This window comes from Hemisphaericaspora subhashii (genome assembly GCF_019202705.1).
Source record: "Hemisphaericaspora subhashii strain CBS 10753 chromosome Unknown scaffold45, whole genome shotgun sequence".
NCBI lineage: Eukaryota > Fungi > Ascomycota > Pichiomycetes > Serinales > Debaryomycetaceae > Hemisphaericaspora > Hemisphaericaspora subhashii.
Genome location: NW_026057301.1, coordinates 92,854 through 107,621, shown reverse-complemented (window position 1 = coordinate 107,621; position 14,768 = coordinate 92,854). Strand labels below are relative to the sequence as shown.

Here is a 14,768-nt window from a genome sequence, read left to right as displayed (position 1 = left end):
TGAATAATTTGAGAGAACAACGTGATGAATTACGTGATGTTATTGAGAATTTGATTAAGAATAATCTGATTGAGATGAAATCTGCACAAGATAAGATTGAAAATTTACAAGGGAAATTAAATGATATGAAATTGATTAATCAAAAATTGACTACTAGAGGAGGAAGGGGAGATGATGACAATGATTATATCAATGGATATATCGGTGGAGATGGTTCTGGAGGTGGTAATGGTCAATATTATGGAAATAGAAAGAATGGAGGTAAATTACAAGGTCTTGCGGTCATAAGTTCAAGTAATCGATTATTTGATTAGAACTGTGTGGTTGTGTTATTAATTAATGGGTGATTTATAATTTATAAAGATAAGGAAATGTGACAGTTTATACATACAGGTAAAAAGTTAATATATATATTTAATCGTGATTTACAACATATCCTCTCTATTGTAATGAAGTAAACCAACGGCATTTAACATGTACTGTGTACAAGTATCTTTTTTTTTTCTTTAAACGGTATCGATTAAATTATACACTAAAATTATAAACTATAATATATAAACTGATACTGACCCTCTGATACATATAGGGCATAACGTTCTGTAGAAATGGTAAAAACCTTTTATAGGCACTTAGGTGTATGATAAAAGCAACATAAGTAGTGTGAGAGTCCAAGACCAGCAGGACTGGGTTGTATACTCACTAAAAACCATTGGTACGAGTTGGCTGGGGGGATAAAGCGTAAATGATTTAGGATGGGGTTAAGCTTTAGATAGCGCTGGGTGGAGATGAATTTGGGATGGTGGTGTTGGTTAAAATGTTGGAGGGGTGGCCATTAATATAAATACAAACAAATCAATAAGTAAACTAATATTGGTTAGATGATTCAGCAATGTCGTCGATCTAGATAGATCATGACATGGTTTATGTAATTGTTAATGGTCTTGTAATGGGTTGGAGATGGGTTAGGATTAGCAATCCATTGAGTGGGGTTTAATGCTAATGAAGATGACGTCCATTGGGAGGTTGTTATGGGGCAGTAGAAAAGATGATGGATCACACTGTTGGAGTTAGTCCACTGACATAGAGGACAATCTCCGGTTTGTTGATAGCGTGGCTGATGGTTAAGAGAACCGAGCGTGAATAGATGAAAGTGTTGTAGATAATCGGAAACAGATTGTCTGTTTTTATGCATCTGATTCCAAAATTTTGTCCACCCTTTGGGTGTGTTTGTGCAAGATAGTCTAGTTGAGACCATCAGTTGGGTATGATGAGACGGGTGGTGGCTAGTTTCTTTGAGGTTTGGCGGAACGAGTCGAAATTAAGTGGCTCCTTTTTGTTGATGTCCACTAATTTTCCTAACTCATTTGGTGCAGGAGCTTCAACTGGGATATGAGATTGGTGGAGTATCTTGTAGCCGACAAGGTGGGGGGCCGATATATTTGGTGAGTAGGAACCAGGCTTCAAATCTGGATTTTTCAGGTGGGTCAAATGTGTCAAGAATGTCCCGTTTCACTGATTGAAAAGGTATAGATGGATGACATGATTGATGTTGTAAGAAACGATACCAAGGGTATATTTTAATGAGATTATATGAAACTTCCCAGCCGGGAATGTGCCTCATACCATAGCTAAGTGTTGCTGTTTGATTCTGAGGTATAGGTGATTGAGGGTGTCCTCTTGGGTAAACAATCGGAATATTTCTTTTGCCCGTCTCCCGAGAACTTGTGAATGAATATTTAATAATCCAAAACCACCCAAGTGCTTGGGAGTTTGTAGTCTAATGAGGGATATTCTTGGGGTAAATAAATCACCGATGGTCTTGTACACTTGGTCATAGTATTTAGCAGGGATTGGATAGTGAAGATCTCGGTAATATAATTTTGAAAATATGAATATGTTAATTTATCTTTTTCCCCTCAATTTATTTCCGTTTTGCTCCGGTATATGAAACTTCATCTCCAAAGTTTCAATCTGATTCAATGTCAAGACTCTTGAGAATATTCTTAATAAATTATTGCTTTAAGAAAATTTATAAATGTAAAACACAAAGAGAACTGGAAAACTATGTACTTGTCATTAGCGTGAATAAATAGTATCTGATATATATGCATGTATCTTTTTATTGTGCTTCGTAATAGCTCGGGCTATCTCTCACTTCAACCGGCTTTTCGAATATCACATCATTCTTACTATTTAAATCAAATAATGTGGACAATTGGCTTAACTTATTTATCATAATCTTATTATCGCATTGCATTTGCATATCTCTAATCAGCCGATCTAATAAAATACCATTCCAACCAGTTTTGATACACCCAAGGAAATCCTGACTGTATGAATCCCCAATATGCCAGGATCGTTTGAGATCAAAATGATCAAACCTTTGTTGTAAGTCCTCAATCACATATTGATAAAACATTTCATCTGGTTTCATATATCCTATATCATATGACAAGTAGATATTGTCGGGCTTAAAGAATCTCAGCAATCCCAAATTGTTAAGAACATCATATATCCTTACATCTGAATTACTCAATACTAAAAGCTCAACATTACTACGCTTTAGCAACTCTAGTGTTGGTATGACATCATCATAGATTGTGTATGCCTTTTCAGTTGTAAAATGTTTAATCAATTTTTCACATAGGTTCTTGGTTTTAATATCAGTATTATCCAATTTGTACAAACGAGCAATTAATTCACACCACCACTCATCGCATTCTGTTAACTTTCCTTTGCCCCAGTTTGGTAATTCTAATATCAACTGGTTATAAACTTGCGGGAACTCTTCTTTAATCGATTGCAAAGATTTCTTGATGTTAAATTCTGGTGACGATGAAATTTTATGATACTGATGAGCTACTGAATCCTTCGGAGTGTACAACGTTCCAAATAGATCAAATGACATGAACTGAGGTCTTGGAAATGGGAGACTTAATGATTTGATACATGTTGATATGGGAACAGTTGGAAGCTTTGATCTAAGTATTGTATGTGGACGAATCATCTCTGGTTACTGAGAAGATACGGGAGTCATTACCAAGTTCTCACCGAAACCTGACAAGAAAAATAATTTGGGGTCTTTAAATAATATGGAGATGGTTTAACCTTTCTTACTTGATTAATTGAACTCCGTTCCAGTATTCCGAGTTGTTTTCTGGAATTTTCTGTGGGGTTGATAAAGAGTCATGTACAGCAGACTGGATTATTAATCAGTATTCTGAAATTTTCGCATGACTGCGTAAATCTGGGAATGTAAGTTTTCCCTTTCCAAGCTTCTACCCTAACATCTGGTCCCTAGTAGAAAGAAAAGGGCCGTACTAGAACTAATACTAAATAATGAATATATTCTTCTGAAAATCAAGGTTAGTTTGCTCAACAAGGAGTTTATTTTTATGTAGATTTTTGTGCATAAATTACTGATTTTCTTGGCTGCAAATCACACACATATAATGAAATAAGGAGTCTCTTCACAAAGTTTTCAGAAGCTTCATGCGTTGGCGAGAATTTGTTCTTAGCCTTCCATTTAACAATCCTACTAGTCGTTCTTAACATTTGTTTTTTTTCATTTGAACAGGAGAAACTTTATTAACTTTATTTGCCAGCTATGGATTTTTATTAATTAACTTTATTTGCCAACTAAACCAATTACTCCATATCCAAATTATGATTATTCAGAATTGTTATTGATGCTTGGCGAATCTTTAAAAACAAACGGATTCGCCCCCTTTTTTAGATATTATTTTGTTTAGAAGATATACGCTTTTACTTTAATTATCTTACTGTAATCTATTAGATTTTAGTATTCTTACTTTAGTTTCTATAAGAGTTTCCTATACAGCTCATAACTGAAGATTTATCCTTAAACTAGCTGAGACTAGTAGGATTGTTAAAAGGAAGGCTAAGAACAAATTATCCTAAAACCTTCTAACTTTGTTCATTACTTTTAGGATATTAAGAACGTTTCAAATTTATAAGTGCAAATCTGTGAAAATGCAAGATTCTTATCTCCTCCTTGATATTGCGTCTTCTATTGTATTACATAAATGAGATATAATTCTTCTTCATGGGGTCCACGAACTTTTTAAAACCGCAGGGGAGATAGAATGATCGATAAGACACTTGGTATTTTTTATACCTATCCAGCAAAACCAATCACATTATATCCACTTATCATGAAGCAAAATTGCTGTTGATGTCTTGTAACAAATGCTAAAAAACAGAAGTCTGCTTTTTTTTTTCTGGCATATATAAATTAAATTGTTCAAGGAGAAATGGTGGGGAAAAGCTTGTGTATCGATTGATTTAATTTAAACGTAAACAATGAAAACGAAAATTCCAGGATTGCAAACTTAACTGTAGTTTTAGGGGAATGGACTCGTATTTATAATGTTCTTGAAAGAATTTGTCTGCAATACAACGAGATTTCTACAAAAGCGCTATGACACGTCCTGCCCAAATGTGAGAGTTGAAGGAAGGAATGACTGCCAGGCAGTCTAGCTACCAACCTAAATCTGAAGCTGGTTGATGTTGCTTAGCGATTTTATATAGAATCACATGTTCAACATTTAGGAAAGGAGAAGTTGTATATTTTCTAGCTTTCCTGGTAAATTCAAGAACTCTTCTTATATCTTTTTTCAGAACTAATTCTATATTAATTTATGAACCATATTGTTTTTGCAACATTTTTGTTCAAATCTTAATCACAAGAAAAACAAAGGCACTTAAGAGGTTAGATATATTCAGGTTAAGAAAACGCACTCCGAAAACCAACAAACAATAGAAGAAGATTAAACCAATGTTCATTATTTGAGAGACGGAATAATATACTTTATTCAAAAGAGCTAAGCCTCAATTACCTCGCCATAAGACGACCTAAAATATAAGTTTTATAGAACGAAACCATTACAAGAATACTTTTTGAATTGATTATAACTTCAAAGCGATACCAGATAACAATTGGTAGTCCTGATCTATCATGAGTTTAAATGTATTATCAAGATAAATGACTGTGTAAGTGCAGCGCTCTTACTGCGCAATAATTCTCGAACGAGAACTTATGTTCCAAAAAATAATTATAGGTTAACCGAATTAAGCGAAAAAATAAATGGTTCAATATGTATCAAAAAAAATATTGGGAAAAAGAGACTTTTGCTATCACCCAGTTATATTGTCTTTTACAAAGATTTGGAAAGTTAATATAAACATGAACTCTCTGAAAGCGGTAGCTATTTTGGTTTGCTTAGAAAAGCTTGACCACAGTAAAATAGATTCATCTTTAATTCAAAAGCTTGTTTGGCGACAAACTAAATATCTTTAAATAAAAAGCTTGTTTGGAGACAAACTATAAACACATAAAACAAAGGCAAAGGAAACCCATACAGCTTCGCATAGTACCTTCAAGTTTAAAGTTGTTAGATTGAATAGAGCAACTACCATGATTAAAAAGGGAGAAGGTGAACAGCACTATAAAAGTCAACAGCTAATTTCCTAACCTCTTGATTTTCTCTAATAATGGGTCAAATATTTTTCTCTCGCGATGATGTGAAATAGAAAACGCCAAGGAATATAACACAAAGCGAAGTCTCAATTCTCGAAACTTAAATGAAAAAAAATGTAACCGCTTCTCCCCTTTGGGAGCTTTCACAAGCTTCAAGGAGTATTGCTATAAAAATAATACAGACTCGTTAGCATCAAAGTTTTACTTCCCTAGTTAAGATCATCCTTCTTTTCCAAAGCAACTTCAGAAGCGCACAAGAATTATCAACCACAATACTTGTTTAAAACTACATATGGAAGTTTCTTTTGGTACCACTTTGTTAAAACGAATCTCAAGATATCGTCATGGTCGACTTATACTTGGCCTTATATTCATAATTATATTTGTTAATGTCACACATTTCTCATTTTACAGTTCCTACATAAGCGAACATGTACCCTGCGCAATTGCTGACTCCAGCAGAAATCAAGAGAGCCAACAGGTGATTTTATCTCTCGCATCCTTTGAAAAATCGATACAAAGAAAGCTCAATGAGATTCGACGTGATCCTGGAAGGTATCCTATGGCAGTCACAGACGAAATTGACGAGGAGATCCAAGTGGACTTAACACCTTTTATGAAAGAGTCCGAAGATGAGAACAGTTGGGCCAACCGGAATGACCTATTTTATGATCCCAGATTCACTTTGTCGATGTATTTGAATCAATTAAAATTAAAATATGAGGAGATGAATGAAAAACGGAAGAGAGAAGAAATTATTTTGCCTTTTCATTGGGCTGACTGGATAGATTTAACAACCTTAAATGGTGATTTGTCAAAACCGTTAGATTCAAGGATGAATTGTGCGGAAGTTCAAAAGGCAACGTACAGGAATCCAGATCCAAGTTATTTCTGTTTAGACAATTCAATGGTACTGTTGGAGGATGTAGAAAGATATGGTTTTAAATCCCGCTCTCAGTTGCCCGGTGTTATAATTTATGATCATTGTAGTCATAACCATCGCCCGTTTAATGATTTCCGAGTCTTGCAAGCAAAGTCATATGCCATGACTCATTTGAAAAAGCCCATTAGCATCATACTCTTAAACGGGGACAATGGAACTTATGAATTTCAAGTTGACCAAGGGGCGAATCAGCGATTAGCCAGCTCTACAATTGTGGATGACTTTGCCAAATCCAATAGACTCAAAAATTTGAAAACGGCAACATTAAATCATCTAAAAATATGGAAAGAATTAAAATCCATCATCGAACCGACCAATTTGGATCTTGATGATCCTGGTCGAGAAATATCTGCAAAGATTGAAGCCCATAAGAACGATCGAACCAAATTGATCGAGTTCCCATTAACCATGGATATGTTTAGTCATCCTATGCCCGTAGATGAACAAATAGTGCAACTTGAGCTTAAGCGAGACTCGCAAGGATTGTCGCCACGTGAAGCGGTGTACTACGATGGTTTGAAAGATTGCGCAAATTATCCGGATCTGGAAGAAAAGCAAGAATATAGATACTTCCGACTGCCTGTTATTCGTGTAGGAGATAAACGTAATCATGCAAAAGATATGGGATGGCATTACGACTGGAGATTCTTCAATGGCGCATTACAATATAATAGAGAAGGCTGGACGCAAGATCAATTAACCCATCGTGCAAATATTATCCTAGATCGATTATTGAGAACGTGGTACAGGTTTGCGACGCAGAAGGGTTTCATAAGTTGGATTCAACACGGCCCTGTTTTGAGTTGGTATTGGAATGGAATGATGTTTCCTTACGATATTGATGTAGACATTCAGATGCCGATGTCGGAAATGTTACGTCTTGGTAAGGACTACAATTACACACTTGTAGTTGAAGACCCAAGTGAAGGATATGGAAAGTACTTGATTGATGTGAGTCCTTATATATATCATCGACAGCTTAGCAGGACAGCAAATCACATTGATGCGAGGTTTATCGATGTAGATTCGGGCATTTATATAGACATCACTGCACTAAGCAGACTGAAGTCAGAATTGCCCCGTGGATTATGGGAAACTGGGATGGGTCAATTGAGGAAGAACAAGAAGGAGAATAATGGTGAGGTTGAAATATATAATGACCGAAGAAAGCATTTTTATTCATTTGACCAGTTGAGTCCATTGAAATTTTCTATGCTTCAGGGTGTTCCAGTTTTCGTGCCACCCAAGATTATATTTAAATTGGTATCCGAATACGGCGAGGGGTTACACAAGTACGAGTTCCATGGATGGTATTTCATATCCCAACTAAATCTTTGGATCCATAAACGTTATTTGATTCCTCTTTTCAAAGATGAAGAAATTACACAAGATGGTAAATTGCAAGCGGAAAAATTATTAGACAAAGTCATTACAATGACATATGACCAAGTTTTGAGATTATTGGATAATGAAGATATTTTGGTTGAATATTATTTGACTAAGCATCTCACCGATTTACATTCTCAAGAAATGAAATATTTATTTACTCGCCACGGGGGAGATAATTTGTGGTTAAGCAAGGACGAGGCAAACACGAAGGAGTACAATGAATTAACTAAAGAATTCAAGATAAGGAAACCTTTGAGAAAATCATTATACTACTACGAAAATATCGAAAGATCGAGGCTTGCCGAACAGGTGAACAGGTTGTAGATTTATATCGAAATCATCACTTGTTAGAGCCTTGTCGAATATAATGATTCTCCCCTTTAACATAATCAAGGGCATTAGGGCTCTATCAAACTAGGGCAACTGAAGAATTTAGATCAAACAGTCACTGTTGCTGAAACCAAAACAGCGAAAGAGGACAACAATAAAAAAACGATACATATCTCGAGACCATGCAATTGACTTCAGTCCCTTTAATTCTTACCTAGAAACTGAAATAAAAATATTTGCTCCATTAGCCATATTAGCGTCTTTTAGAAGCAACGAAAAATTATTGGCTGCAAATCAAGAAATCAATAGAATTTTTAGCAGCAATTTCATATTACCCTTCTTCTTATTGAAAGAAGTGTTTTAAATCAATTAAATATAAAAAAAAGATTAATGAAAGAGAAGGGTGCAAGTTGAGACTAACTTCAACTTCAGGTCTACAATATCAAAAATCTATCTTCCCACCCAAGTGACATCTTACTGTGTGGGGATAGTAATTAAGTAACCATACATAAAAGTATTAGTAGCTAGAAAAATTACACAAAATAAAATAACCTTTTATTGAACATTATGATTCTTGCATTTGTTAGACATTACGATTTGTTTTATTAAGGATTGGATTCCATATAGTTATTACAAAATCATGCCGTTTGATTTTCCAAATGCAAGTTGTTCCACGAGACGCGTAAGTAATACTATTTTTCTTATTTCTATTAGGAAAACTATTGGAGACAACTATACAGAAAAACGTACTCTAATTAAATTACCCCAAAGGAGATGGTTTGAGTTTTTCTGGTACAAGGAGAGTAACTTGAATCTTCTTTAATATTGAGATAACTCTTGAATTTTAACTTTTAAAGAATTTTTCAAAAACTGCTGGAGCTAATTTAACCGGGAGACATGAATAGATTTGATCTAAAATTAGATTTGATGCTATTAATAGACAAAAAGAACCAAATAATCCAGCTCTACACTCGAGATCACATATAACCAAAACAGCCAAATATGGATTCGTCCATCAAATAGATTCTCTATTTAAAAGATAGGTAATGTGTCAAGAACTATTGGCTGCGACCATTTCTTGCAATTATGACTTATAAGAAACGCGTAACTAATATCTTGCCCTCTGACACAATCTGTTTTAATTTCTCATCCTTTAAGATTAATGCTTCGAGTTTAATTGGATTAAAGATGACGCGATTGGATGTAACAATATAGTTTAAGTTCATTTCCACAACAGAAAATAAATTTAGCAAATCTAACATTTAAATATCACACGATTTTAAGGAAATTCTTGAAAAGAGAAGAATTTTTATTTTTATAAGAAAGCCATGTTTGTAAATGTTAATATCTACGAGTCGATGATAGGATAAAAACGACGGTTTCTAATCCTCTCACAATCGATAAATAAGAAATTTGTCCACGGCATTGTATTGTATTCGAAGTCATCACTAAGTCATTTTACAAGCAAATACATGCACAATTCATTAAACAGTTAGCGATCTTCGCATATTCCAACAATGTATAAATACCAACAGCCTTGCTCCAAGTGACTCTTGAGAGCCTCCCGACGTAGTATAGTCAAGAGAGATACTTGTATCAATAATAATTAAGGACTCGCTGCTTACGTTAGTTTCATCCACAAAGTATAACATAGAAAGACATTATACCTTGAATATGAGTGGCACGCCTCCGCCTCATGGTCAATTTTTACATTCCCTCCCCAAACGTCGAGGTTATAGATTGTTGTTCCTAGCATTTACGTTTATTAGTGTTTTGTATTTTTCACTCTACATATCCCATCTAGATCTGCCCAAGTCTGTTTATCACCGACCAAAGAAGACGAATTCACAAGATATAGAGAACACAAATCCACGCAAGGTATCATTTGAAGAATCAGTCAAAAGAAAATTTAACCAGATTGCATTTAATCCCGAAAGGTTTTATGTGGCATTTACCGAGGATATAGAAGCGCAGATTCAATTTGACTTTACTCATTTCAGTAAACAAACAGAAGATAAGCATAGTTGGATAAATCGTGATACGTTGTTTTACGACCCGAGATTCACTTTATCCATGTACTTGAACGCATTGAAGTTAGAATACCAGAGGTTGAATAACCAAGATGAGACAAATGAGATAATTTTACCTTTCCATTGGGCCGACTGGATTGACTTAACACTATTGAATGATGAATTGTCAAAACCTTTACACTTAAGAAAGACTTGTAGTTACATTCAAAGTGTCACATTTCATAATCCCGATCCAAAGCACTTCTGTTTCAGCAATTCGGAGTTACTGAAAGATGAAGTTACACGTTTGGGATATAAATCACTGACTCAGCTACCGGGTTTTATAATTCATGATCATTGTATGCATCGTGACAAAGCCTTCAACGATGATCGAGTCTTGCAAGCAAAGTCACATGCTATGACCTATTTGAAGAAGCCAATAAGCGTCATTATATTAAATGGCACTGAAGGTACATATGAATTCACAGTTGATCAAGAAAGCAATCAGCGCTTGGTGAGCTCAAACTTAATTGAACGCTATATTACATCAAATAAACTCAAGAATTTGAAGCAAGTTACACTAAATCATTTAGAGCTCTGGGAAAACATCCAATCAATTGCTAAACCTACCTATTTGGACCCAGATGATCCAGGATATGAATTATATACTAGCATGAAGTCCATAAAAGAAGATCAGACCAACTTGATACAATTTCCATTAAACAAGGACATGTTTACACATCCAGAGCCAATCAAGCAACAAATAGAAGCGTTAGATCGAAAACGACTAGAAAATGGGTTGTCTTTACGTGAACAAGTATATTATCAAAGCATGGTTGATTGCGATAATTATCCTGATCGGTACAACAACCGCGAATTCAGGTACTTCCGAATGCCTACCATTCGAGTTGAAGATAAAAGAAACCATGGAAAAGACAAAGGTTGGCACTATGATTGGAGGTTCTTTAATGGGGCTTTAAATTATGAAACACCGGGCTGGACCCAACAGGAACAAGAACATCGAGCAAACATAATTTTGGATAGATTGTTGAGGTCATGGTACAGGTTTGCGACACAGAAAGGGTTTGTGAGTTGGATTTACCATGGGCCCATTTTGAGTTGGTACTGGAATGGGATGATGTTTCCTTTTGATAACGATATAGATATTCAGATGCCTATATCGGAGGTCATTCGTCTCGCTAAGTATTACAACAATACACTTGTGGTTGAAGATCCAACTGAAGGATATGGAAAATATTTGATTGATGTGATACCCTATGTACACCATCGACAACTAAGTAAATCTGAAAATTATATTGATGCAAGATTTATTGATGTGGATTCTGGTTTGTATATCGATATAACTGCTTTGAGCAAGCTGAAAGCCGAATTACCGGCGGGGCTTTGGGAAACTGGGATGGGTAAGCTTAAAAAGGACAAAAAGGATAAAAATGATAAGGTTGAGATATACAATGAGAGAAGAAAACATTTTTATGAACTTGACGAATTGAGTCCTTTACGGTATACCATGTTGCTGGGAATTCCTGTTTTCATTCCACCGAAAATTATTTTCAGGATGCTGTTTGCATATAGGGACGGGTTACTGCTGTATGAATTCGGTGGGTGGTATTTCGTAGATAGATTAAATTTATGGATTAAAGAACAATATTTCATACCTCTTTTTAAGTTTGAAGAAATTACAATGAACGGCATGGTGGAACTGCAAAAATTATTGGACAAGGTTATGCTGATGACAGACGATCAAGTTTTGAGATTACTAGAGAATGATGAGATCTTGACAGAATATTACTTGACTAAGAATTTGACAGAGTTGCATTCTCAAGAAATAAAGTACTTGTTTGATGATCGGGGTCGCGACAATATATGGTTAAGCAAAAACCAGGATTCTGTAAAGAAGTATAATGAATTGACTAAAGAGTTTAAGTTGGGGAAACCTTTGAGAAAGTCATTATATTATTATGAAAATATCGAAAGATTAAAACATAAGGAGAAGTAAGATATTGTCCGTCGGAGAATAAACGAATCCCTGCTCATTGTTTGAAGCTTAAACTTGGTTTCAAGATTGTCCAATCAAAAGTATTTGTTATGGGATCAAGTACAATGGCGCTGTTGTTCCAGTGTTTGATGTCATAACGAATTCTATGTCGGTTTGTTTAGAATCCTTCATTTGTACCCGTTCTGCGAAATGCTAGACAGGGATCTGTTAAAGGATTTTCAAATTTTACAGATTTAGATGGGTGTGCAGTCTAGGTTAGTGTTTAGAAAAGTTTCAGTAGATTAGAATTAGACTGTTTGTGTTTAGCTTATGCGGTACTTCTAAATTGAATGAGTACTGGTTAATCAAATACTCTGACATCCTGTAGATTTCCATTCATTTGATCAACGGAATGCTTGTAGCTTCCCCTCTGCTCCGAGGATAATGAATTCTCTTATTCAAAGCTTCGTTGTCATCAGTAGAATCATGAATAGAACGCACTATCTACACGGCATAATCCTATTTATACTTAATAAAATTATAGCACGATTTGTATTGGCTTCTACACAACTATGAAACAATCGATGCCTAATTTAAATCGATAATTGCAATGCTTCCCATTAAATCTTTTATCTTGGGTTCCAAGACTAACATCATTAGGATCATTTGATTTTGTTAAATATCTAACCCACGGGAAACACGAATATTTCAACTGCTCCTCTTCCACACTTAAATAACTCAATTTTAATCCCGAATATGTCATCATTGGAATTTTAAAAGTGACATGAATATTATCATCAATATGGTTGTTTTTGTAAATAGCTTGGAATTTTTGGCGAGATGCTGACTTGGGCGATATCTTGGATCTACGATTAACTCCATAAAATTCATCTAATTCTCTCGCTCCATTTTCAGTTTCATGGTTCTCATCCTCGTCCATTGATAATGATTGGATTCTCTTTACGAGATAATTTTCTATTGCTTCAAGAGATACAGTTTCGAGTAACGATACTTCAGCCATCATACGATGCGTTTGCTTCCCATGAGTACTATCAATTCTCCAAACAATTTGGCAAGAATCAATTTTAAATGAAACTTCTCCGATTTCTGCTTTATACTTCAAGTTATTCATATCATATTCGAGATGGAAATAGTTGGGATTGATAGGAATCTTAATAATTAAGTCTCTACAATGTCGCCTCTTGCTGAAATTTGTGTCGATTGTACACATAATCTGTAATCGATTGCCAACGATTCGAAAGACTGGCTTTACCATAATCAAAGGCAACTTCTTTTTCTGTTTCTGCTGTTCGACATGATAAGTCATTAAGATAAACTTGTCGTCTGGTGGGATAAATGTTACAATATTCTCCTTGTATATTTTAGAAAGTTCTATGCATTGATGAAACTGTATATTCCTGATTGGGATTCTATGTCGTTTCTTTTGCTTGGAGCTTATACCATTAATAGGCTGTACTTCTTCGTCCTCGACTTGACCTTGCACGTTATCATCCTCATCGTCCTCGTCATCTTCATCCTCACCTTGGTCCTTTTGAAGTTGATTAATAGGTATTTCTTCTTCTTCTTCCTTTTCTATTTGCAGTTGCTTTGGCTCCAAAGATACCTCCTCTATGTTACCGTGCTCAATACTCGTCATATACTTCTCATTGAATCCAACTCGACATACTGGCATTCCTGACAAATAAGATGTGACAACGCACGTTCCGTATATTTCATTGTGTTTGATTGTTCCAGTAGATAAATCATACATAAACTCACAGTCTTCTAGTATATCAATATATATTTCATTTTTTGCATAAAATATTCCCTTCGGTCTCCAATTGATTGCCAGTGAGTATGTTCTTAGGATGGCAGTGTTTACATAGCTACTTTCTTCGCCAACATCAATTTTGATGGATTGATTATGAGACGACTTAATCTCTTTATTTAACAGGCGGTTCGTCTTTTGTGATCGCTTACGTTTTTCATCAGAATACTCGGCATCTGATGAAGATCCTGAAGGAAATTCGTTATCATCATCCATTCCATTTTCGTCATTGGCAATACTAGGTAAATTTGGTTCCACCTTTATATACTCTTGTAATAATTTATAATCTGTCATTTGTAGTAATCCAAAGTCTAAACATTCATCAAGTAACTCGAATATCAATGTAAGATTGTCGATAATTATATCTTTATCTAATTTATGGTTTTCACAAAGATAATGAATTAGAATATTATAAAAGTCTCGTAAGAATACAATAACCAGCATCACATTCAAATTCTTAGGTGTGACTGCTAATAATACAATATCATTATCACATCGTATATATACATATGATATACCTCTGATATTCAAAATTGGTACTTTCTCTTCCTTTTGTAATTGATTAAATAATTTATCTAAATTTCCCAATATGGTTGAATCTCGGGGGATGTTTTCATGATATCTTCTATGTAAAAGTAATTGATGTACACCATTTCCAGATTGATTCTGCGGTATATGCAATATATAAAGAGCAGATATCATTCTTGGAAGTAATATTGCTATGATTATCTCTACCTCTTTCCTTATTGAATAATCTACTTCTTTGGTTTTTG

At 34.8% G+C, this 14,768-nt stretch overlaps 5 protein-coding genes across 5 annotated transcripts; 3 read left to right on the top strand and 2 right to left on the bottom strand. All coding sequences in view use genetic code 12, as the record gives it.

Moving 5' to 3' along the window:
- Positions 1 to 314, top strand: J8A68_003090 (uncharacterized protein; the record flags this gene model as incomplete). The annotated part of the gene is made up of 1 exon (XM_049406908.1): positions 1 to 314. A coding segment is annotated over one exon (314 nt), but the record flags the coding sequence as incomplete, so codon positions are not given.
- A 1,805-nt stretch (positions 315 to 2,119) lies between these two features.
- On the bottom strand, positions 2,120 to 3,007 carry J8A68_003089 (uncharacterized protein; the record flags this gene model as incomplete). Its single annotated transcript, XM_049406907.1, has 1 exon — positions 2,120 to 3,007. The coding sequence occupies one exon, from the start codon at positions 3,005 to 3,007 to the stop codon at positions 2,120 to 2,122; it is 888 nt and encodes a 295-aa protein (XP_049263669.1).
- A 2,785-nt stretch (positions 3,008 to 5,792) lies between these two features.
- On the top strand, positions 5,793 to 8,156 carry J8A68_003088 (uncharacterized protein; the record flags this gene model as incomplete). The annotated part of the gene is made up of 1 exon (XM_049406906.1): positions 5,793 to 8,156. One exon carries the CDS (start codon positions 5,793 to 5,795, stop codon positions 8,154 to 8,156), a length of 2,364 nt encoding a protein of 787 aa, XP_049263668.1.
- A 1,680-nt stretch (positions 8,157 to 9,836) lies between these two features.
- J8A68_003087 (uncharacterized protein) lies at positions 9,837 to 12,188 on the top strand (the record flags this gene model as incomplete). The annotated part of the gene is made up of 1 exon (XM_049406905.1): positions 9,837 to 12,188. The coding sequence occupies one exon, from the start codon at positions 9,837 to 9,839 to the stop codon at positions 12,186 to 12,188; it is 2,352 nt and encodes a 783-aa protein (XP_049263667.1).
- A 541-nt stretch (positions 12,189 to 12,729) lies between these two features.
- J8A68_003086 (uncharacterized protein) lies at positions 12,730 to 14,697 on the bottom strand (the record flags this gene model as incomplete). The annotated part of the gene is made up of 1 exon (XM_049406904.1): positions 12,730 to 14,697. The coding sequence occupies one exon, from the start codon at positions 14,695 to 14,697 to the stop codon at positions 12,730 to 12,732; it is 1,968 nt and encodes a 655-aa protein (XP_049263666.1).
- Between the last annotated feature and the right edge of the window lie 71 nt (positions 14,698 to 14,768).